This window comes from Apteryx mantelli, chromosome 11 (genome assembly GCF_036417845.1).
Source record: "Apteryx mantelli isolate bAptMan1 chromosome 11, bAptMan1.hap1, whole genome shotgun sequence".
Taxonomy (NCBI): Eukaryota; Metazoa; Chordata; class Aves; order Apterygiformes; family Apterygidae; genus Apteryx; species Apteryx mantelli.
Window position 1 is genome coordinate 8,942,548 of NC_089988.1, and position 23,145 is coordinate 8,965,692.

At 53.5% G+C, this 23,145-nt stretch overlaps 1 protein-coding gene across 1 annotated transcript; it reads left to right on the forward strand.

Annotated features, from left to right (window-relative positions):
• The first annotated feature begins 59 nt into the window (after positions 1 to 59).
• On the forward strand, positions 60 to 21,834 carry LOC136992962 (olfactory receptor 14A16-like). Its single transcript, XM_067302981.1, has 2 exons — positions 60 to 962; positions 21,724 to 21,834. The coding sequence occupies exons 1-2, from the start codon at positions 60 to 62 to the stop codon at positions 21,832 to 21,834; spliced, it is 1,014 nt and encodes a 337-aa protein (XP_067159082.1).
• Positions 21,835 to 23,145: the final 1,311 nt, after the last annotated feature.

Consider the following 23,145-nt stretch of genomic DNA (forward strand, 5'->3'; position numbering starts at 1 on the left):
CTCCTAATTTCTCAATGTCTTTTCTCCTTTGCACAGCCCACTAAGCCCTGAGGAAGCAAATGTCCAACATCAGCTCCCTCAACGAGTTCCTCCTCCTGGCATTTGCGGACACGCGGGAGCTGCAGCTCTTGCACTTCTCACTCTTCCTGGGCATCTACCTGGCTGCCCTCCTGGGCAACGGCCTCATCATCACAGCTGTAGCCTGCGACCACCGCCTCCACACCCCCATGTACTTCTTCCTCCTCAACCTCTCCCTCCTCGACCTTGGCACTGTCTCCATCACTGTCCCCAAATCCATGGCCAATTCCCTGTGGGACACCAGGGCCATTTCCTACTCAGGATGTGCTGCTCAAGTCTTTCTGGTTGCCCTCTTGTTAGGAGGAGAATATTGTCTTCTCACAGTCATGGCCTATGACCGCTATGTTGCCATCTGCAGACCCCTGCACTACGGGACCATCATGGGCAGCAGAGCTTGTGTCAAAATGGCAGCAGCTGTCTGGGCCAGTGGTTTTCTGTATTCTGTGCTTCACACTGCTAACACATTTTCCATACCACTCTGCCAAGGCAACACAGTGGACCAGTTCTTCTGTGAAATCCCCCAGATCCTCAGGCTCTCCTGCTCAGACTCCTACCTCGGGGAAGTTGGGCTTCTTGTGGTTAGTGCCTGTTTAGCTTTTGGGTGTTTCATTTTCATTGTGCTGTCCTACGTGCAGATCTTCACAGTTGTGCTGAGGATGCCCTCTGAGCAGGGACGACACAAAGCCTTTTCCACATGCCTCCCTCACCTGGCTGTGTTCTCCCTGTTTGTCAGCACTGACATGTTTGCCTACCTGAAGCCCCCCTCCCTCTCCTCCCCAGCTCTGGATCTGGTGGTAGCTGTTCTATATGCGGTGGTGCCTCCAACTCTGAACCCTCTCATCTACAGCATGAGGAACAAGGAGCTCAAAGATGCCCTGAGGAGAGTGATTTCATGGACAATTTTCAGCAGTAGTAACATTGCCATTGCTCTCCACAAATGACTCCCCCTGCGTCCCGTACCAGGACTGAGCTTTGTCTGTTCACTTTATTTTTATCATTACTATTATTACTGTTGTTATTATTATTTGTCACCATGTTGCTACAGAAATGCTTGGATTCATTCCACTTTCAGTGAGACTGCTCTGTCTCACCTGGTGCCCATATAAAGTTGTGTCCAACACTGGGTCAGGGCTGACTCCCTCACAGTATCTCTGTAATAAAGTAGGTTCTACCCAGTGCAGTCCTTGAAGGATGTCTCTTCCACCAAACCTGCTGTCCCTCGCACCCTGTCCCCAGCATGTTTCCTTCGGACAACCTCGCCCACCCTGCACACTGGTCCTTACCCCAGAAGTCCCCCCCAGACAAGGCTTCATGCCCAGCTGGAGGACTGGAAGTCCCACTGTGAGCCCTGGGAGGACAAGCCCTCTGCTTGGTCCTCTGCAGGGCTGGCAGGGAGCATGCAGAGGTCCTGGGGTCATCTACTGGGCCTGTAGATCCTCCTCCCCCATGGGGGCCCTCAAGCAGGGTGCCTCAGTGCAAAGATGCAGCCCAGCTTGTTGCTGCATGAACAGAAAGGAGAAACTGCCCCAGGAAACTCCTCGCACACCCAGCCTCTCACACCAGCTATTTCCAGCACTGCCCATTCCCCATGGTCCCAGTGAGGGGTGATCTCTTAATGTGACCAGCTCCATCTGCCTCCTGGGCTCAGCACGTGTGTGGAGGCAATGTCCAGCCCTGCCTGGCCTCTGCAAGCTCAGACCTCAGCAGACCCCAGAGCATGGACTTCTGCTACCCCAGGGGACAAGATCAGGGCTGGGCAGGGTCTGGGGACTGGTGAGAGGCTGCCAGGCAGGAGGGCTACGGGCAAAGTGGCAGCAAGGGCTATCATGGGGACCATGCTGGGGGTATGTTTCCCCACCCCAGAATGCACCCTGTCCTGTGCGATTCCTGCACAGTGGGGTTGTGGGGACACGTGCAGGACAGCGGGGCTGGACCAGTGGAGGCCTGAGTGCTGATGGGAGCCACGACACTCCAGAAGCTCCCGACAGTCATGGAGGGGACTCACTGCTGCTAGCAGGGTTGGGGGTTTCTCGAGGGCTACTACCACCAGCACCACCTGCCAGGACTCCCAGACCGAGCACAGATGGTTGGTGCTCAGCACTGCACTGTGCCCCCCGTCCTGTTTCACCGTCCTCTCTCAGGAGCACTGCTGGGTGCACCCACTGCCTGCCCAGGTGTGGGGAGGAGCTGCTGGAGGTCTGCTTTTCTCACGCCTACTGATCCCAGCTCTGCCCTGGTGGCGACCCACAGGTTCTGCCCTGGGTCATGTTATGTCTCCATATGTTCTCCTCTGAGACCATGTAGGGACCCACAGCATGTGGCTACGCTTAGAGCTGGCCACTTTGGCCTGCCTATGTGGTCCCAGGAGATCGCAGTAAGGCTGTGCTTGGAGATGAGGCTGTGATTGTCCTCAGTCAAAGTTGGTGGGATGGTCTGGGTGGGGGCCAAGGGGAGGAAAGGACAAGAGACAACAAGCAGAAGATGCAGTAAGGGAAATTTCAAATGAGTTGAAGGATAAATAAAGAAATAACCATGGTAGTTGAGTAGCACTGGGGCAGGGGACAGGAAATCTTTGAAAACTCTCCTGGAGAAAGCACCTACCAACCTGATCTAACTGTCAAGTTAGCCCAGCTCAGAGATCTTGGTCCTGGAGATCTCTAGTGGTCCTTCCCAACCCAAATCCTCTAGGAGGAAGGGGCTGGACAACCTTTTTCCCTTGGTAGACTGGAAAGGGAAGTCTGGAGAACTGGATTAGCCAAAGATGTCTGCACTGACGGGGAGTGGCCTGGGGTGAGATCAGACTCCTCCTTGTTGTCCCCCAAAATGAAGTCACTTCGTTGACCGTGGAGGGAATGAAAAGGATGTGTAGTGAGATGTTTTAGGGACTCCTTTAAAAGACCATGGTAACACAACTATGTTGAGATTTGTGCAAATTCGGCCATCCAAAAGTAGAGGCCTTGGTGGCAGATGCACCAGCCATAGGGAAAGGGAAAAAGACCTCCGTTCTTTTAGAGGCTTTCAGCCTGGCCAGTGCCCTCAGTCGTCTACAACACAGGCTGTCCTAAGCTGTCCCAAACCTGCACCTCTTTCCCTGCAGCGTGTACACACCCAAGCTGCTTCCGCACCTTGCTCTCACTGCACGATCTCCCCACCTTTACTGAAATCCTTCCGTCCTTGTTGGTGGCTCCTTGAAACACAAAGCCTGGGACTGATCAGAGTTCCTCTGGGTGTCCAGTTGCACCACAGCACTACCCTACAAGTGACGTTCCTTTTACCTGAAGTGCAGTCTGAACCTCTCAAGATGCAGTCTGTGGTTCTTTCCCCTTCTCATGCTTTTTCCCACTACCAAGAAAAGTTCCCTCATCTCTGAAACCACCCTGTCACAAGCAGTCACAGGTGACTATTGTATGGGCTTTAGCCTCCACTTCAGCAGGCTAAAGAAGCCCAGGTCCCTCAACCTCTCCATACTGGCCATGTGCTTCAGGCCCCCAAACCCATCTGGGCAGACCTCCTCTGCACCCTCTCCAGTTGTTCCCCATTCCTACAACACTGGGCGTACCACACTGGGACACACTATTGCAGACATTGCCACGCCAGCGCTGAGTCAAGGGGGATAAGAACTGCCCTGGCCTGGGTGGCCAGGCTCTTGTTAACGCAGCCCTGTATGCAGCTGGCCTCATTTGTGGTGAGCACGCACCATGCACTCATATGGCATTCCCGTGAGGTCCAGGGCCTTCTCCTTCTCCTTGGGGTCCCTCCTCTGCCTGTCAGGTTTCTGCCTGTCCTGATGCACAGGCTGTTCTGCCCCACTGATGAGCCTTTCAAACAGGACAGAATGTGGAGTATAGTCCCCTGCATACCCCACCTTTACCTGGCTTCCTGGTAAAACATGATCCATTCATGAAAACACTCTGAGCTCCATCATCCAACCAGCTTTTTGCCCACCTGGATGTCTACTGGACATCCACTACTCTCCTCTCCTCCACAAGTACAGCTCCATGACACACTCCTCATCAACGTGAGGCTGAATGACCTGCAGCTCCCCAGGTTGTCGTTGTGGCTGCTTTTGAAGATGAGCACAACATATTCCTTCTGCTGTTCGTTGGGACCTCCCCTGATCTCCACAACCTTTCAAAGATGATAGAGAGCAGCCTTGCTGTCACAGCAGCCAGCCCTCTCAATGTCCATGAATGCCAGCCATGCAATCCCATAGACTTGTAGGGGTTGAGTTCTTGCAAGTCATTCCTCAATTGAGACTTAGGCACTGCAGGTTGCTTTTCTCCTCAGCAGTCCTGACTCTAGGCACAACAGCTCAGGAGACCTTGCTGGTGAAGACTGAAGCCAGGAAGGACTTGAGTTCCCCAGACCCATCTACATCTGCTTTTACTAGACCCTCTGCCCCATTCAGCAGTGAGCCCACATTTCCTTGTTCATTCTTTTACTGTCACTGAAGCAGCAGCAGCTCTTCTTCCTGTCCTTCACATCCCCTGCAAGTGTCTCTGTCCCAGTGGATCTATCGCAGAGGAGCTTTGGCTTCCTTAACACCATCCCTACTTTGCTGGACAATATCTCTAAATTCCTCCTTTGCAGCCTTTCCCTTCTTCCCCTTTCCGTATGCTGCCTTATTGCCCTGGAGCTCACGTGGGAGCTCCCTGTTTAGCCAAGTTGCGATCCAGAGATGGCTACTAATTTTACAAACTGTACGTTACGGAGCATTCTTGTGCTTGAAAGGTGCTTAATGACCTGCTGGCTTTCCTGAGCTCCTCTGCCCTTCAGAGCTGCCTCCCTTTGTCCATCCCATGGAAGAGCTCTGTACATCCAAGCTACCCCTTCACACACAGGTTATTTCCCTCCTCATCTTCCCTGGTGGTCTCTCCTGAAGAACTTGCACCCTGCCTTTGAAGGACTCCAGTCATGCAAGTGATCCCACCACACCTCAGTTATTCCAACCATGTGGCAGTCCTCTCACAGCTTGTGCATCTCCATCTGCTCCCGGCTGTACCCCAGGCTGCTTATGTTTGTAACGAGGAAGGCTAAGGCCCGTTTGGAATTAAATCTGGCTAGAGATGTCAAGGACAGCAAGAAGGGCTTCTTCAAATACATCAGCAGTAAGAGGAAGACTAGGGAAAATGTTGGCCCTTTGCTGAATGGGGTGGGTGCCCTGGTGACGAAGGATGCAGAGAAGGCAGAGTTACTGAATGCCTTCTTTGCTTCAGTCTTTCCTGCTCAGGCCAGCCCTCAGGAACCCCAGATCCTGGAGGCAAGAGAGAAAGTCTGGAGGAAGGAAGACTTTCCCTTGGTGGAGGAGGAGTGGGTTAGAGATCATTTAAGCAAACTGGACACCCACAAATCCATGGGCCCTGATGGGATGCACCCACGAGTGCTGAGGGAGCTGGCGGATGTCATTGCTAAGCCACTCTCCATCATCTTTGAAAGGTTCTGGAGAAGAGGAGAGGTGCCCGAGGACTGGAAGAAAGCCAATGTCACCCCAGTCTTCAAAAAGGGCAAGAAGGAGGACCCAGGGAACTACAGGCCAGTCAGCCTCACCTCCATCCCTGGAAAGGTGATGGAGCAGCTCATCCTGGAAGCCATCTCCACGCATGTGGAGGAAAAGAAGGTGATCAGGAGTAGTCAGCATGGCTTCACCAAGGGGAAATCATGCCTAACCAATCTGATAGCCTTCTATACTGGGATGACTGGCTGGGTAGATGAGGGGAGAGCAGTGGATGTTGTCTACCTAGACTTCAGCAAGGCTTTTGACACTGTCTCCCATAGCATCCTCATAGGGAAGCTCAGGAAGTGTGGGTTAGATGAGTGGACAGTGAGGTGGATTGAGAACTGGCTGAATGGCAGAGCTCAGAGAGTTGTGATCAGCGGCACAGAGTCTAGTTGGAGGCCTGTAGCTAGCGGTGTCACCCAGGGGTCAGGACTGGGTCCAGTCTTGTTCAACTTCTTCATCAATGACCTGGATGAAGGCACAGAGTGCACCCTCAGCAAGTTTGCTGACGATACAAAACTGGGAGGAGTGGCTGATACACCAGAGGGCTGTGCTGCCATTCAAAGAGACTTGGACAGGCTGGAGAGGTGGGCAGAGAGGAACCTCATGAAATTCAACAAAGGGAAGTGCAGGGTCCTGCACCTGGGGAGGAATAACCCCATGCAGCAGTACAGGTTGGGGGTTGACCTGCTGGAAAGCAGCTCTGCTGAGAAGGACCTGGGAGTGCTGGTGGACACCAAGTTAAGCATGAGGCAGCAATGTGCCCTTGTGGCCAAGAAGGCCAATGGTATCCTGGGCTGCATCAGAAAGAGTGTTGCCAGCAGGTCGAGGGAAGTGATTCTCCCCCTCTACTCAGCCCTGGTGAGGCCACATCTAGAGTACTGCGTCCAGTTCTGGGCTCCCCAGTACAAGAGGGATGTGGCACTACTGGAGCAAGTCCAGCGAAGGGCCACAAAGATGATTAGGGGACTGGAGCATCTCTCTTATGAGGAAAGGCTGCGAGAGCTGGGCCTGTTTAGCCTGGAGAAGAGAAGGCTGAGAGGGGATCTTATCAATGTGTACAAGTATCTGAAGGGAGGGTGTCGAGAGGATGGGGCCAGACTCTTTTCAGTGGTGCTGAGCGACAGGACGCGAGGCAACGGGCACAAACTGAAACACAGACACTTCCATCTGAACATGAGGAAAAACTTTTTCACTGTGAGGGTGACAGAGCACTGGAACAGGTTGCCCCGAGAGGTGGTGGAGTCTCCTTCTCTGGAGATATTCAAAACACGCCTGGATGCAATCCTGTGCAATGTGCTCTAGGTGACCCTGCTTGAGCAGGGGGGTTGGACTAGATGATCTCCAGAGGTCCCTTCCAACCTCAGTGATTCTGTGATTCTGTGATTCTGTGATGGATTTGGGCAAGTCATGGTCAGTGGTCAGTCCCTCTGATGCAGACACCTTCCTCTGAGCAAGCTCCCTGTGTCTCCTCTCCCACGCAGCAGAGCCTCTGCCCTGACAGCCATGGGGTCCAGGGCATGAGCTGCCTTCTCTGCAGCCAGCCCTCGGGCAGAGGAGAGGTGCCTGACGAAGGGACTGAGAGTGACTGCCCTGCGATGCCACTGCCTGCGAGGCGGCATGCCTAGCTGGTAAGGTGAAGGCTTTCCTGAGTTCCCATCTGTCTCTATCTTCTTGCCTCCCTTGGCAGCAGGATCATGGTGTTGCTCCTTGTTTCCCCTCCTGTTCATGCTGCTCCTCTTCTTGTTCTCGTGCTCTCTGGTTTTGGTGGGAGGGGGGGCGGGAGGGGGCGTTCAGCTGCAGTTCAGACATTGATGCCACAAGTTGTACAGCAGAGGGGTCTGCATGGGAATGAGGTTGCCCCAGCTCCGTTCCGACTTTTGGAGCTCCAGGAAATGCAGTCCATGGGGCTGGGAAATGAGCTGACTCTCCCTTAAGGAGAGCCCATCTCCAGTCCTAATGGTCCTTTGACTGTTTCTTTATAGCATCCTGGCAGACTGTGTGATGCCCTCTAGAAAGGCACAGCTGTCTCATGGCATCACTGTAATATCAGAGAGACCCATGAGGAAGGTGCAGAGATGCTGAGAGTATGGAGATGGTGGTGGGAAGCTGTATGTGGGCATCTGAAAAGAGCCCTGTGTGTCCTTGGCTAGAAGGGTCATGTGGAGAGCTCCGTCAGGTGTCCGGAGAAAGGGTGAGAAATTTGGAGCTGTGCACTTTGAAACTGGACTCGTGTGCTCTCAGCAGGGGCTGGTTTCTTTCTAGGACAAAATATGAGTGTGATCATCCTCCAGCTCAAACAGAGAACTGCAACATCTGGGGGTTTCTTGGCTTGAAAAGTCTCTGCTAACTTCTCAATGTCTTTTCTCCTTTGCACAGTCCCCCATGCCCGGAGATAGCAAAATGTCCAACAGCAGCTCCCTGAACGAGTTCCTCCTCCTGGCATTTGCGGACACACGGGAGCTGCAGCTCTTGCACTTCTCACTCTTCCTGGGCATCTACCTGGCTGCCCTCCTGGGCAATGGCCTCCTCATCACAGCCGTAGCCTGTGACCACCGCCTCCACACCCCCATGTACTTCTTCCTCCTCAACCTCTCCCTCCTTGACCTTGGCATTGTCTCCACAACTGTCCCCAAATCCATGGCCAATTCCCTGTGGGACACCAGGGCCATTTCCTACTCAGGATGTGCTGCACAAGTATTTTTATTTGTCTTCTTGTTAGGAGGAGAATATTCTGTTCTCACAGTCATGGCCTATGATCGCTACGTTGCCATCTGCAGACCCCTGCACTATGGGACCATCATGGGCAGCACAGCTTGTGCCAAAATGGCAGCAGCTGCCTGGGCCAGTAGTTTTGTCAATGCTGTCCTGCACACTGCTAACACATTTTCAATACAGCTCTGCCAAGGCAACACAGTGGACCAGTTCTTCTGTGAAATCCCCCAGATCCTCAAGCTCTCCTGCTCAGACTCCTACCTCAGGGAAATTGGCCTCATTCTGTTTAGTCTTTGTTTAGTTTTTTTGTGCTTTCTTCTCATTGTGCTGTCCTATGTGCAGATCTTCACTGTTGTGCTGAGGATTCCCTCTGAGCAGGGCCGGCGCAAAGCCTTTTCCACGTGCATCCCACACCTGGCTGTGGTCTCCCTGTGTGTCAGCACTGTCATGTTTGCCTACCTGAAGCCCCCCTCCCTCTCCTCCCCAGCTCTGGATCTGGTGGTGACTGTTCTGTACTCAGTGGTGCCTCCAACAATGAACCCGCTCATCTACAGCATGCGGAACAAGGAGCTGAAAGATGCCCTGAGGAAAGTGATTTCATGGACATTTTTCAGCAGTGGTAACATTGCCATTGCTCTCCACAAATGACTCCCCCTGTGTCCCGTACCAGGACTGAGCTTTGTTTGTTCACTTAGTTTGTATCATTACTACTATTACTGTTGTTATTATTATTTATCACCATGTTGCTACACAAATGGTTGGATTCCTTCCACCTTCACTGAGACTGCGCTGTCTCACCTGGTGCCCATATAAAGTTGTGTCTAACACTGGGTCAGAGCTGACTCCTTCACAGTATCTTTGTAATGAAGTAGGTTCTTGCAGGTGCAGTGCCTGAAGGCTGTCCTCTTTCTCCAAAGCTGCTCTCCCTTTTGCCATGTCCTCAGCACATTTCCTTGAGACAATCTTGCCCAACCTGCATGCTGATCCTTACCCCAATAGTCATCCTGCCAGACAAGGCTCCCTCGCCAGCTGGAGGACTGGATGTCCAGCTGTGATCCCTGGGAGGATGAGCCCTCTGCTGGGTCCTCTGCAGGGCTGGCAGGGAGCATGCAGAAGTCCTGGGGCGATCTCCTGGGCCTGTAGACCATCCTCCTACCATGGCGGGACTCAAACAGGGTCTGTCAGAACAAAGATGCAGCCCAGCTTGTTGCTGCATGAACAGGGAGGAGAAACTGCCCCAGGAAATTCCTCATACACCCAGCATCTCGTACCAGCTATTTCCAGCACCGGCCATTCCCCATGGTCCTGGTGAGGTGTGATCTTTTAATGTGACCAGCTCCGTCTGCCTGTCCAGCCTCAGTATGTGTGTGGAGGCAATGTCCAGCCCTGCCTGGCCTCTCTGTGGGCTCAGACCTCATTAGACCATAGAGCACGGCATTCTGCTAACGCTGGGGCGAACAGGTACAGAGCTGGGCAGGGGTTGGGGACTGCTGGGAGGCTGCCAGGCAGGAGGGCCGAGGGGGACAGGGCTTCAAGGGCTGTCCTGGGGCCCATGCTGGGGGATATTTCCCCACCCCAGAACGCACACTGTCCTGTGCCGTGCCTTCACAGTGGGACCGTGGGGCCACGTGCAGGGCATCAGGGCTGGGCCAGTGGAGGGATGAGGTGCAAATGGGTGCCACGACACTCCAGAAGCTCTCGACGGTTATGGAAGGGACTCGCTGCTGCTAGCAGGATCAGGGGTTTCTCAAGGGCTACAGGCACCAGCACCACCTGCCAGGACTCCCAGACCCAGCACAGATGGTCAGTGCCCAGCACTGCAGCTCGCAGTATCCCCCATTCTGTGTCACTGTCCTCTCTCAGGAGCACTGCCAGGTGCATCATTCCCTGCCCAGGTTTGAGAGGAGCTGCTGGAGGTCTTCTCTTCTCATGCCTGCTGATCCCAGCTCTGCCCTGGCACTGGCCCACAGCCTCTGCCCTGGGTCATATTATGTCTCCACACGTTCTCGTCTGAGACCATGTAGAGATCTGCAGCACATAGCTCTGCTTGCAGCTGGCCACCATGGCAGACCTGCATAGTCCCAGGAGATCCCAACAAGGCTGTGCTTGGAGGTGAGGCTGTGATTGTCCTCAGTCAAAGTTGGTAGGGTGGTCTGACTGGGGGCCAAGGGGAGGAAAGGACAAGAGACAACAAGGAGAAGATGCAGTAAGGGAAATTTCAAATGAGTTGAAGGATAAATAAAGAAATAACCATGGTACTTGAGTAGCACTGGGACAGGGGACAAGAAATCTTTGAAAACTCTCCTGGAGAAAGCACCTACCAACCTGATCTAACTTTCAAGTTAGCCCAGCTCAGAGGAGATCATGGTCCTGGAGATCTCCAGTGGTCCCTCCCAACCCAAATCCTCTAGGAGAAAAGGGCTGGACAACCTTTTTCCCTTGGTAGACTGGAAAGGGAAGTCTGGAGAACTGGATTAGCCAAAGATGTCTGCACTGACGGGGAGTGGCCTGGGGTGAGATCAGACTCCTCCTTGTTGTCCCCCAAAATGAAGTCACTTCGTTGACCGTGGAGGGAATGAAAAGGATGTGTAGTGAGATGTTTTAGGGACTCCTTTAAAAGACCATGGTAACACAACTATGTTGAGATTTGTGCAAATTCGGCCATCCAAAAGTAGAGGCCTTGGTGGCAGATGCACCAGCCATAGGGAAAGGGAAAAAGACCTCCGTTCTTTTAGAGGCTTTCAGCCTGGCCAGTGCCCTCAGTCGTCTACAACACAGGCTGTCCTAAGCTGTCCCAAACCTGCACCTCTTTCCCTGCAGCGTGTACACACCCAAGCTGCTTCCGCACCTTCCTCTCACTGCACTGTCTCCCCACCTTTACTGAAATCCTTCCGTCCTTGTTGGTGGCTCCTTGAAACACAAAGCCCGGGACTGATCACGGAGCTCCTCTGGGTGTCCAGTTGCACCACAGCACTACCTACGAGTGATGTTCCTTTTACCTGAAGTGCAGTCTGAACCTCTCAAGATGCAGTCTGTGGTTCTTTCCCCTTCTCATGCTTTTTCCCACTACCAAGAAAAGTTCCCTCATCTCTGAAACCACCCTGTCACAAGCAGTCACAGGTGACTATTGTATGGGCTTTAGCCTCCACTTCAGCAGGCTAAAGAAGCCCAGGTCCCTCAACCTCTCCATACTGGCCATGTGCTTCAGGCCCCCAAACCCATCTGGGCAGACCTCCTCTGCACCCTCTCCAGTTGTTCCCCATTCCTACAACACTGGGCGTACCACACTGGGACACACTATTGCAGACATTGCCACGCCAGCGCTGAGTCAAGGGGGATAAGAACTGCCCTGGCCTGGGTGGCCAGGCTCTTGTTAACGCAGCCCTGTATGCAGCTGGCCTCATTTGTGGTGAGCACGCACCATGCACTCATATGGCATTCCCGTGAGGTCCAGGGCCTTCTCCTTCTCCTTGGGGTCCCTCCTCTGCCTGTCAGGTTTCTGCCTGTCCTGATGCATGGGCTGTTCTGCCCCACTGATGAGCCTTTCAAACAGGACAGAATGTGGAGTATAGTCCCCTGCATACCCCACCTTTACCTGGCTTCCTGGTAAAGTATGACCCATTCATGAAAACCCTCTAAGCTCGATCATCCAAGCAGGTTTTTTGCCCATCTGGATGCCTACAGGACAGCCACTACTCTCCTCTCCTCCACAAGTACTGGTCTTTTATCACAGAAGGCAATCAGGTGGGTCAGGAATGATTTACCTTGTGTAACGCCATGCCGACTGTTCCCAGACACCTTCTGTCACATGTGCTCAGAACTGTGATCTGAGAGGACTGGCTCAATGACACACTCCTCACCAATGTGAGGCTGAATGGCCTGCAGCTCCCTGGTCTGTCCTGGGTGCCTTTTTTTGAAGATGGGCACAACATATTCCTTCTTGTGGTCATTGGGACCACACACACCCCCATCCCCGATCTCCATAACCTTTCAAAGATGATAGAGAGCAGCCTTGCTGTCACAGCAGCCAGCTCTCTCAACATCCCTGGATGCCAGCCATCCAATCCCTTAGACTTCTCTGGGTTGAGTTCTTGCAAGTCATCCCTCACTCAAGACTTAGGCACTGCGAGTTTTTTTCTTCAGCAGTCCTGACTCTAGGCACAACAGCTCAGGAGACCTTGCTGGTGAAGACTGAAGCCAGGAAGGACTTCACTTCCCCAGACCTATCTACATCTGCTTTTACTAGACCCTCTGCCCCATTCAGCAGTGAGCCCACATTTCCTTGTTCATTCTTTTACTGTCACTGAAGCAGCAGCAGCTCTTCTTCCTGTCCTTGACATCCCCTGCAAGTGTCTCTGTCCCAGTGGATCTATCGCAGAGGAGCTTTGGCTTCCTTAACACCATCCCTGCTTTGCTGGACAATATCTCTAAATGCCTCCTTTGCAGCCTCTCCCTTCTTCCCCTTTCCGTATGCTGCCTTATTGCCCTGGAGCTCACGTGGGAGCTCCCTGTTTAGCCAAGTTGTGATCCAGAGATGGCTACTAATTTTACAAACTGTACGTTACGGAGCATTCTTGTGCTTGAAAGGTGCTTAATGACCTGCTGGCTTTCCTGAGCTCCTCTGCCCTTCAGAGCTGCCTCCCTTTGTCCATCCCATGGAAGAGCTCCATACATCCAAGCTACCCCTTCACACACAGGGCATCCCCCTCCTCATCTTCCCTGGTGGTGTCTCCTGAAGAACTTGCACCCTGCCTTTGAAGGACTCCAGTCATGCGAATGATCCCACCACATCTCAGTTATTCCAACCATGTGGCACTCCTCTGGCAGCTTGTGCATCTCCATCTGCTCCTGGCTGCATCCCAGGCTGCATATGTTTGCATACATTTGGGCAGCACAGCATCAGCTGTGGTGCCGGCTGAAGATTTGTCACAGGGAAACATGTTATCAAGGACCATATGCATGTAAAGGCTTTGATTGCAAGTGGTGACATGCTGGCCTGGATAGCAGGTGGCAATGTAATGGTGAAAGGAGGTTCCCACTGAGAGAGCAAAGCCTGCAGTGCCCAAGGCCAGCGAGAAACAGAGCTGGGCTGTGCAGGAATGGCAGGAGAGGGGTTGGCTGCCTGAGCTGACTCTGCAGCACCTTGGGGTCTGTGACAGAGGTGAACCAATCTCCAGGCAGGACAAGGTGCCACTGAAGAGGTCCCTGGTTCCGTGATCCAGCCACCCTGAGGTAATCATTAGCCCAGTCCCTATTCATATCATCCTGGGGGGTGAGAAGGGGTTCAGGAGGAGGAGAGCTAGAAGGATTTGAAAGTGCAGAGACTAGAGTGGAGCCCTTGGTGTGATGTGCCTCCCATTTGTGCAGCATGCTTGAATGTAGACAGTGCAGACTGTGCCTAAAGGCAGTGGTGGGATTCATTCGTTTGGGCACAGGTAGGGAACCCAAGGTGCCATGGGGCACTTGCCCAGCAAGCACTCCAAAAAGTCATGGCTTCCTGTAGGTCCCATGTTGGAACTACTAGAGACATGTGGATGTGCTGGACACCCCAGGCATCCGACATGGCCCTGCCAGCCTATTTCTATGTCATTAAATCAAGTGTCTGCACTGAATTGCATTAGCTGTTTGTAACATTGGGATCTTCCTGTTTCTCAGCTTTATGGTGAGTGGAGCTCTGGTAGTAGGAGGCATCTAGGGTCATTTGAGATGGCCAAGGGAATTCTCCAGCTGGCCCCCAACTCATGCTCTAGAAGGATGGGGGTGTCATAGCTGCTCCATCAGAGCAAGCAGACTCTGGCACATGCCTTGGTCCACCTCTGTCTCTTCCAATGTCACCAGGTGTTTGTGTGTGAGCAACTGACTCCCACCCTCCATCTCCAGGGATTATAACCAGAGCTTAGACCAGGATCTCCCATGCAGACACCTCTGTTGTGCTCACTCCAGTTTTGGCAAGGGGAATCCCACCGCCTGTATATCTGTGGAGTTCATAGGAGGGATCTGCATCCCACTGCATCCCAGGGGCTTCTAAATGGGCATGAGATGCCCAGATTAACTCATCTGAATCAATACTTGAAGGATGGGAAAATGAGCTTCCTTCTTGGCCCTTTCTAGGTGTCCTGCCAGTTAAGACATGGGAAGATGGATTTCCAAAGCGGGACATTTCTACCTGTCGTAGATAACAATCCTCTGATGAAACAAGTTACAATGCTGTAACTGGTCTCTCTGTATTGCTTAGAGAGGGACCATCAGTGATTATTTCAGTTTATTCCAGTGAACATTTCCCAGGAGGAGGGAGCACAAGGGACAGGGAAATTCATGCCTTCAGCTGGGCCTCTGCTCCCGAGTCGGGCCAGGCTCATGGGATGGAAGGAGGTCATAGCAACCGGGCAGCACTGCCCAGAGACAGCTGTGTGCAGGAGCAGCTCCTCTGCAAAGAGCAGCAGGGCTCTGGGCACTGCCTGCTGCTGCCGCCAGATGAGACATGACAGAGAGAAGTGCAAGGCAGTGTGGAGTGGGAGGAGAGAGGAGAGCTCCTTGTGGGGGAAATCTTCACAGCCCCTGACACGGTAAGTCTCTGGCTGCAGGGCAATGCTACTGAGGTTCCTGGAAAGGTCTTGAAATCATTCCAGTCTCACCATTACATTTTTAAGGAAGTCTCTCACAGCTTCTCCTTTGCAGAGGAGGGGGAGATGCTTCAGAGCAGGGATTCCCTGCCACAGCGTCACAGGGACAGGGCATCTTGCTACCTTCTCCCACAGATCCTGCAGGGGGGTGAAGCTGGGGTGTGCACACAGATCTGCGCAGGGCTGTGATTCAGAGCAGTGTCCCTGCGCCCCAGGGTGCTGTGTGCCCAGGGCAGTGACTCTGCCACCTGCAAGGGTCAGAACTCAGCCTGCCCGGGGAGCTCTCCATGGCACTGCCGGCAGAAGCTCTGGGTGGGAGGAGAGATCGCCGGCAGGGCAGCTTGAGCCTCCTGTCAAGAGGATGCTATGTGGGTCAGGGCTGCTCACAGCTCCAGCTCACTCCCAGGACATTTCTGGAGGAGTCTTTCCAAAAGGAAGGTCAAGGCAGCAGATACATGAAAGGGAAGGAGCTGTCATGAGTCTGTGCTTTCAGTCTGATTCTCTTTGGGTGGGGTGTAATGGGATTGGATCTGTCAGGTTTAGACAGGGGACTGAGACAGTGACACTGAGAGAGGAGCAGTTCTGGGAGGGACTCAGCAAATGCCTTCATCCACCCCTCAGCCTAAGGACAGAACCAGCATCACCTTTGCAGCCTCAGCAAGGTTTCTCTCCCCTGCTCCATAGCACCTGCAAACACGGAGGTGCCCTGGGCAGTGTCCTGCCCCCGGGAGGTTTCTGCAGGGCAGAGCTGAGCACCCAGTGGGTGGGATGGGGTGTGTGAGCACTGAGGGGGGAGAGATGTGGGGACAGAGAAACAGCTCCCTGCAGGGACGGCTCCAGGCAGCAGAGTCATGCTCAGAGTGTGAGAGGAAACTGTCAACTCCAAGGCCTCCTCTCCTCTCCCAGCAAGCACAGCCCTCTGCTCTCAAGGTTATGGGGTCCAGATAAAGGAAACAAGAGAAGCCTTAAAACTACTAATGACCCCACATTTTTTAGAAGTGGGAGTGAAGATGCTGAAAATGCCTTCAACAGTATGTGTGGATGAAGTCTGACTCGAACTGGGGATATAGATTTTAGTCGCCCCTCTTCCCATTTACACAGTGCTGTAGGTCAGGGTTGACTCCTCTGGAGCTCATGGGCAAAAGCCCCTACTCCTTGTGTCAAACTTGGCCAGCACAAACCAGAGCTCAAGCCATGGAGCTCAGTGACACTGCTGCTGAGATGGGGAGAGGTAATGTGTGTGTGTTTGGGGGAGGTTATGAGAAATTTTTGCTCAGAGAAGTCTGTCCTAACTTGTCAATGTGTCTCCTTCCTCAGACAGTCCCCCTGTGCCCCAAAGGAGCAAATGTCCAACAGCAGCTCCCTCAACGAGTTCCTCCTCCTGGCATTTGCAGACACGCGGGAGCTGCAGCTCTTGCACTTCTCGCTCTTCCTGGGCATCTACCTGGCTGCCCTCCTGGGCAACGGCCTCATCACCACAGCTGTAGCCTGCAACCACCGCCTCCACACCCCCATGTACTTCTTCCTCCTCAACCTCTCCCTTCTCGACCTTGGCTCCATCTCCACCACTGTCCCTAAATCCATGGCCAATTCCCTGTGGGACACCAGGGTCATTTCCTATTTGGCATGTGCTGCTCAAGTCTTTTTCTTCCTTTTCTTAATTTCAGCAGAGTATTTTCTCCTCACTGTCATGGCCTATGACCGCTATGTTGCCATCTGCAAACCCCTCCACTATGGGAGCATCATGGGCATGAGAGCTTGTGTCAAAATGGCAGCAGCTGCCTGGGCCAGTGCTTTTCTCAGTGCTCTCCTGCACACTGCTAACACATTTTCAATACCACTCTGCCAAGGCAACACAGTGGACCAGTTCTTCTGTGAAGTTCCGCAGATCCTCAAGCTCTCCTGCTCAGACACCTACCTCAGGGAAGCTGGGCTTCTTGTGGTTAGCGCCTGTTTAGGCTTTGGGTGTTTCATTTTCATTGTGCTGTCCTATGTGCAGATCTTCACTGCTGTGCTGAGGATCCCCTCTGAGCAGGGCCGGCACAAAGCCTTTTCCATGTGCCTCCCTCACCTGACTGTGGTCTCCCTGTTTGCCAGCACTATCATCTTTGCCCATCTGAAGCCCCCCTCCCTCTCCTCCCCAGCTCTGAATCTGGTGGTGGCTGTTCTGTACGCGGTGGTGCCTCCAGCAGTGAACCCTCTCATCTACAGCATGAGGAACAAGGAACTCAAGGACGCACTGAAGAAACTGGTTCAACTTCTTCTAGTTCAGCAGCAATAAGCTGCCCATCTCTCCTCACAACCAACTCCCAGTTTATCTCAGACAACTCTTGTGCTTTGGGAGTTCTGTCTGCGATAGTCACATTTGTGAACAAATGTTTGAATTCATCCCACCTCTCCAGAGGCACAAACCCCATCTGTCTGACTCGGAGGCTTTCTGTAAATCTGCCGACCACTGTGTCAGAGCTGGCCTCCCTTGCAGCATCTCTGTAATAAAAGGGGATTTCATCAGTACACTGCCTGTAGACTGGGCTCTTCTTCCCAAGCTGGAGCCAAGAATGAGCTCAGGGAATTGCACCCAAAAAGGCCCTTTTGCCGTGCCTGGGTTTTTCCATGGGCTTAGCAGGTTGTGCTCATAGGGTGATGTGTGAGGGAATGAGGGCTGGATTCAGCTGTCACTTGTGGGTGCCCAGTGGCCCTGGAGAGGGTGAGTGCTCAAGAGGTGTCTGCTGGGGGCTGTCTCAAATATTAGAGGGCTGGTGACAGATGCCCATCCTTCTGGAAGGCAATATGGAGCCACCTGGAGAGGAGAGGGGATTTCCAGGGACAGCATGTTCCTGGGACAGGCAGTGAGTGGAGACTCCCAAAACCAAGTGGGGTCACCCAAAGTCAAGGGCCAAACCGAGGAATGCACAAAATCAGGACTCTGCAATCTCAGGAGAGGCAGTGGAGACTCCTCAGGCACAGGGAAGGCAGCCTCAAGAGCGATTCATGTCACCTACAATGAAAAACCATGGCTGGATCTAATGGCACATCTGACCCCATCCTGAGCCATTGGAAATGCCTTGTGATTGCTCTGAGCATCTTCCACAGCCACAGACACCTGGGGAGGGAGTTGTTAGGTGCAGTGATGCTGGGCCAGCTAGGTCTACCCTGACCAGCCCGGCCAGTGTGGAGTCACCCTGGGGTCCCACAGCCTGCTCACCCTGCAGAGCAGCACTGCCAGCCCAGGGAACACAGTGGAGGGATGCAGGAGTGGCTGGGCAGGCCAGCACGGACACACTGACCTGGGGAAAGGCTCCCTGGAGAACAGGGACATCCCTGGAGAAGAACAAAGGTGCCATTGTGTGCTTGTGGGGAAGTATAAATGAAAATCTGTTTCTGTGCGTGCCAGCTTGGGGCAGGCTGCCCTGTCACTGGAGCTGCCTGAGGAGCCCCGGGGCCAGGACTCTTGTGCCGTCCTGGGGAGAGGGGCTGCCCAGAGGGGCTGCTGGCAGTCCAAGTTAAGGATCTCCTGGTCACGAGAGCAGTGGAGACATGGAGTGAGCAGCCTCCCTTTCCTTGGGACGTTGCTGGCCCCCAGCCCTGATGCTGATGGGGAGGCTGACACCCCTCTCTGCCCCCCAGGACCTGCTGTGCCCTTCAGAGGGGCTGTGGCTGTGGTGTGAGTGCCCAGAGCTCTGAAGCCCCCTGCAGTGGGCACTGCTGGGGGCCACCGCCAGCCTGGGCTTCTCTGGTGGGTGACCTGGGGAGAGGGCAGGGGAGGTGGGGAGAGCTGGGGAGGGTCTGGGCTGCACTGGGAAGGGCCCAGGAGGGAAAAAATTCCAGCAGGCAGGTACTGTGTGTGAACAGCAGTGTGGGAGCACAGAGCTGTGTACTTGCAGGGCAAATGCAGGTGTCCTGGGAAAGGCACCAGGACATGGCAGATGCAGGAGAGAAGAGCCCAGGTTGTTCCCTGTGTTGCACGGACACACTGGGGAAGCTGCGCCAGGGCCATCATCCCACACCAGCCCCTCACATCACCCCTTTCCAGCACTGGCTGCTCACCCCAGCTGTGGGGTTGTCCATGGCCAGCTGCGTCCTCCTGCAGGTTTCTCTATCCCGACAGAGGGGAAAAGGGCAGCCTTGCATGGCCTCTCTTCTGTGCCAGAGCCCAGCAGAACCCGGAGCACGGCTGTTTGCTGCCCCCCACGTGGGGCACAAGTCAGGCTGGATAGGGGCCCTCCAGACTCCAGGGGAATTTTTAAAAGTTATTTAATAATCCACCAGCCCTTTCCGTATCCAAGGTCTCTGGCTGCACCTCCAGCTGTGCTCTGGCTTTCCTCACTCCATCCCTGCATGCATATAAAATGTCTCCATGATCCCTCTGGGCAGCCTGTCCCCTTTCCAACCTCTGTGCATGTCCACCCCAACACCCTGAGTGCTGGTGCTGCTGCCAGGGCAGAGGTGGAGGATCCCCGCAGCCCTTCCTCAGGGATCTCCCCAGGGAAACACTGTGCCCAGTCGCAGACTCAGCCCCAGCCCCAGCATGGCAGAGGGGAGCTGCCCTCTCCTGACCCCTCTGGATGTGCCAACCCCACCTCAGCCCAATCCTGAAAGGTTCCAACGCAGTCCTGGAGGGAGCTGGAGGTACCTCTCCTAACTGCATCGTAAAATCAGACCCAAGTGGCTGCCCTCATTTTTTTGTCCAGCTACGACTCCACGTGCACTGTTAGCTGAGTAGGGCTCCAAATGTGAAGTTCTCCTTACAGCTTTACATTGGCTGTCAGGCAAGTGTTGCTGTGGATATATGGTCATCTTTTGCATCTAAAACCTTCTCTGGGTGCTGCTCAGGTCCCAGCATCCCTTTCTAAGGCTTTCTTGACTGTAGTGCAGAGACCGGTTTGAGGTAGAGATGGGGAGTCAGGTCAGCAGGATGGGCACAGGGACGGGTCCAGACATGAGAGGCACAGGGCCAGGCACAGGCATGTCCACAGCATAACTCAGGCATGGCTCCAGCCTGTGATTCTTCATTGAGGGTGCAGGAATCACTCTCCAGTGCCCCTTCTCCAGGCCTCTGGGGTCCCCACTGCCTCTCCGGGGACTGCAGAGCCCTCGTTTCCCCCTGCACACCTGGATTTAGTGCTCTACCTTCTGGTCACTCCACCACCATGGACTGTCCCTCATTTAGAGAGGTTCCACTCACTGCCCACACCAGGCACATGTTGTCCCTGGAGATCCCCTGAGGTCTCCTGGCAGCTCCAGATTCCCCTCCAGAAGGATGGGCATCTCTCATCAGCACTATCACCTGTGGGACCACCTCGGGCAGAAAATTCAGAGACCATTCCCCATCTCCACTAGCACTGGTCACTGAGAGATGAAACCAGGATCCAGCCCTCAGTCCCCAACAGATCACATGGAGACTCTGAGCTTGTCCCCCGCATCTCATGGAGTTCACAAGCAGAGCAGCAGACCCTTTCATGGTGCAATATCTTTGGACGTAGTTTTGACTCTGGCTTCTGAAGAAAGGCCAGACTTCAGGCATGTGATGGAGGGGATCCCCTTTTATTATAGCAGTGTTCTTGTGCAAGCCAGGTCTGGCCTAAATGCACCCAATGCCTGGTCCTGCCTGAGCTCACAGGAATGCACAGGGAAGCACAAACCTACTACCACCATGTTACAAGAGCACTGAGACCATACACACACATTGGAGCAAGGCAGGACAGTGTGGAACTGAGGAGAAAAGCCCTGAAAAGAGAAAGTCCTGCTGCTATTGGTGGATGTGTCTCCTTGGTAAATGCATGCTAACTGTTCCCAGGCACCTGCTTCTCCTTCATGTGCCCAGAAATGTGATCTGAGAGGGTTCGCTGCATGACTCACTCCTCACCAAAGTGAGGCTGAACTGCCTGCAGCTCCCCAGGTTGCCCTTGTGGCCTTCTTGGAAGATGGATGTAACAATTGCCTTTCTGCAGTCATTGGGACTTCACCCCATCTCCACAACCTTTCAAAGATGATAGCGAGTGGCCCTGCAGGGACAGCAGTCAGCTCTCACAGTATCCCTGGCTGCAGCCCATCCAACCCCCTTGACTTGTATCATCTGAGTTCTCACAAGTAATCCCTCACAAACCTCGTCCACTGGTGGCTGCTCTTCTCCTCTGGAGTCCTGACTCAAGGCACAACAGCCCAGAAGACCTTGCTCATGGAAACGGAAGCTAGTAAGGGGTTGAGTTGCTCAGACCTATCTGCAGCTGCTGCTACAAGATTCCCTGTCCCATTTAGCAGTGAGGCCACATTTTCCTTTCTATTCGTTCATTCTTATGGAAGCAGTAGCAACTCATCTTCATGCCCTTGACATGCCCTGCAAGTGTCAGTGCCAGGGGAGCTTTTCCTTCCCTAACACCAAGCCTATGACCCTGGACAATATTTCTAAATGCCTCCTTTGCCTCTCTCTTCTTCCCCCTTCTCTACGCTGCCCTATCGCGCTGGAGCTAAGGTGCGAGGTCCCTGTTTAGCCAAGTGGGTCCCCTGAGATATCTGCTAGTTTTACTGAGTATCAGGTTGGTCCATCCTTGGGCTTTACATGTGCTGTCCTTAAAGACCTGCTGGCTTTCCTGAGCTCCTGGGCCCTTGACAGCTGCCTCCCACGGGTTCTCCCACCAGTCCCCTGAAGAGGCCAAAGTCTGCTCCTCTGAAGTCCAGGCTCTGTATTCTGCTACTGCCCTTCCTCACTCTCCTCAGGATCTGGAAATCCACATTTTCATGGTCACAGTAGAGAAGGGTGACGCTTACTATCCCATCCCTGATCAGTTCCTCCTTGTTTGAAATTTTCAGATACAAGAAAGCATCACGCTTCTTATCCCATCTGGCAGTGTAAAGAAATTGTCCCAAGAGCAAGAAGAGGAGCAGCATGGACAGGAGGGGAAACAAGGAGCAACACCATGATCCTGGTTCCGAAGGAGACAAGGAGGAAGAGACAGAGGGGGACTTAGGAAAGCCTTCAGCTTACCCAGTTGGGCATGCTGCCTCACAGACAACGACATTGCAGGGCAATCACTCTCAGCCCCCTTGTCAGGCAGCATGAAATGGGCCTGTGGCAGGAGAGATGCCCCTCTCCTCTGGCAGAGGTCTGGATGCAGAGGAGGTGGCTCATGCCCTGGACTCCATGTACTGACAGCCCATTCCTCCTGCCTGTCCAGGGCCCTCTGAATAGCAGCCCTCAAGCATATGGCTGGGGTCCCCTGCAGTTTTTTTGTCCTCAGCAAGCATAGTGAGTATTGCCTCTTCCATGTCACTAATCAAGTCATCTGGTTGTCCACCCATCTAGGTGGTAAATTTCTGAATTGTATTCCACAAGGATATTGTGGGAGACAGTGTCAAACACCTTGCTCAAATCACATTGAAAGACATTTTCTGCTCTCCAGCCACAAATAGAGCTATGCGATCCTAGAAGCCAGTCAGGCTGGTGAGGCACAATTTACCCTGGGTAAATCCGTGCTGACTCTACCCTATCACCTTCTTCTCCCTCATGTGCCCAGAAATGAGTGGACTCACTCCATGACACACTCCTCAACCAGTTGAGGCTGAATGGCCTGTCATTCCCTGGGTTGCCCTCTGGGCCTTTCTTGAAGATGGATGTAACATTTGCCTTTCTGCAGTTAGTGGGACCTCACCCCATCTCCACGACCTTTCAAGGATGACAGAGCGTGGCCTTGCTATGACAGCAGCCAGCTCTCTCAATGTCCTTTGGTGCAGCCGTTCCAATCCCACTGACTTGTAGGGGGTGGAGTTCTTGCAAGTCATCCCTCACTCAGCCCTCATGCACTGTTGGTTGCTTTTCTCACCTGGAGCCCTGACTCTAGGCACAACAGCCTGGGAGACCTCGCTGGAGAAGACTGAAGCCAAAAAGGCACTGAGCTCCCAGCATTCAGCAAAGGGCCAACATTTTCCTTTCTATTCTTTACCATAGCTGAAGCAGTACCAGCCCTTCTTCATGCCTTTGATGTCCCCTGCCAGTGTGCACCCTCTGAGAGCTTTGGCTTTCATAACACCATCCCTACTTTACTGCACAATATATTTGAATTCCTCCTTTGCTGCATATCCCTCCTTCCGCTTTGTCTTTGGTGTCATATTGCCCTGGAGTTGAGCTGTGAGTTCCTGTTTTAGCCTGGTTTCCCCTTCTCATGCTGTTTCCCACTACCAAGAAGAGATCCAAGATCTTTTCAAGCACTCAGAGGCTACTACTGTACTGCCCTT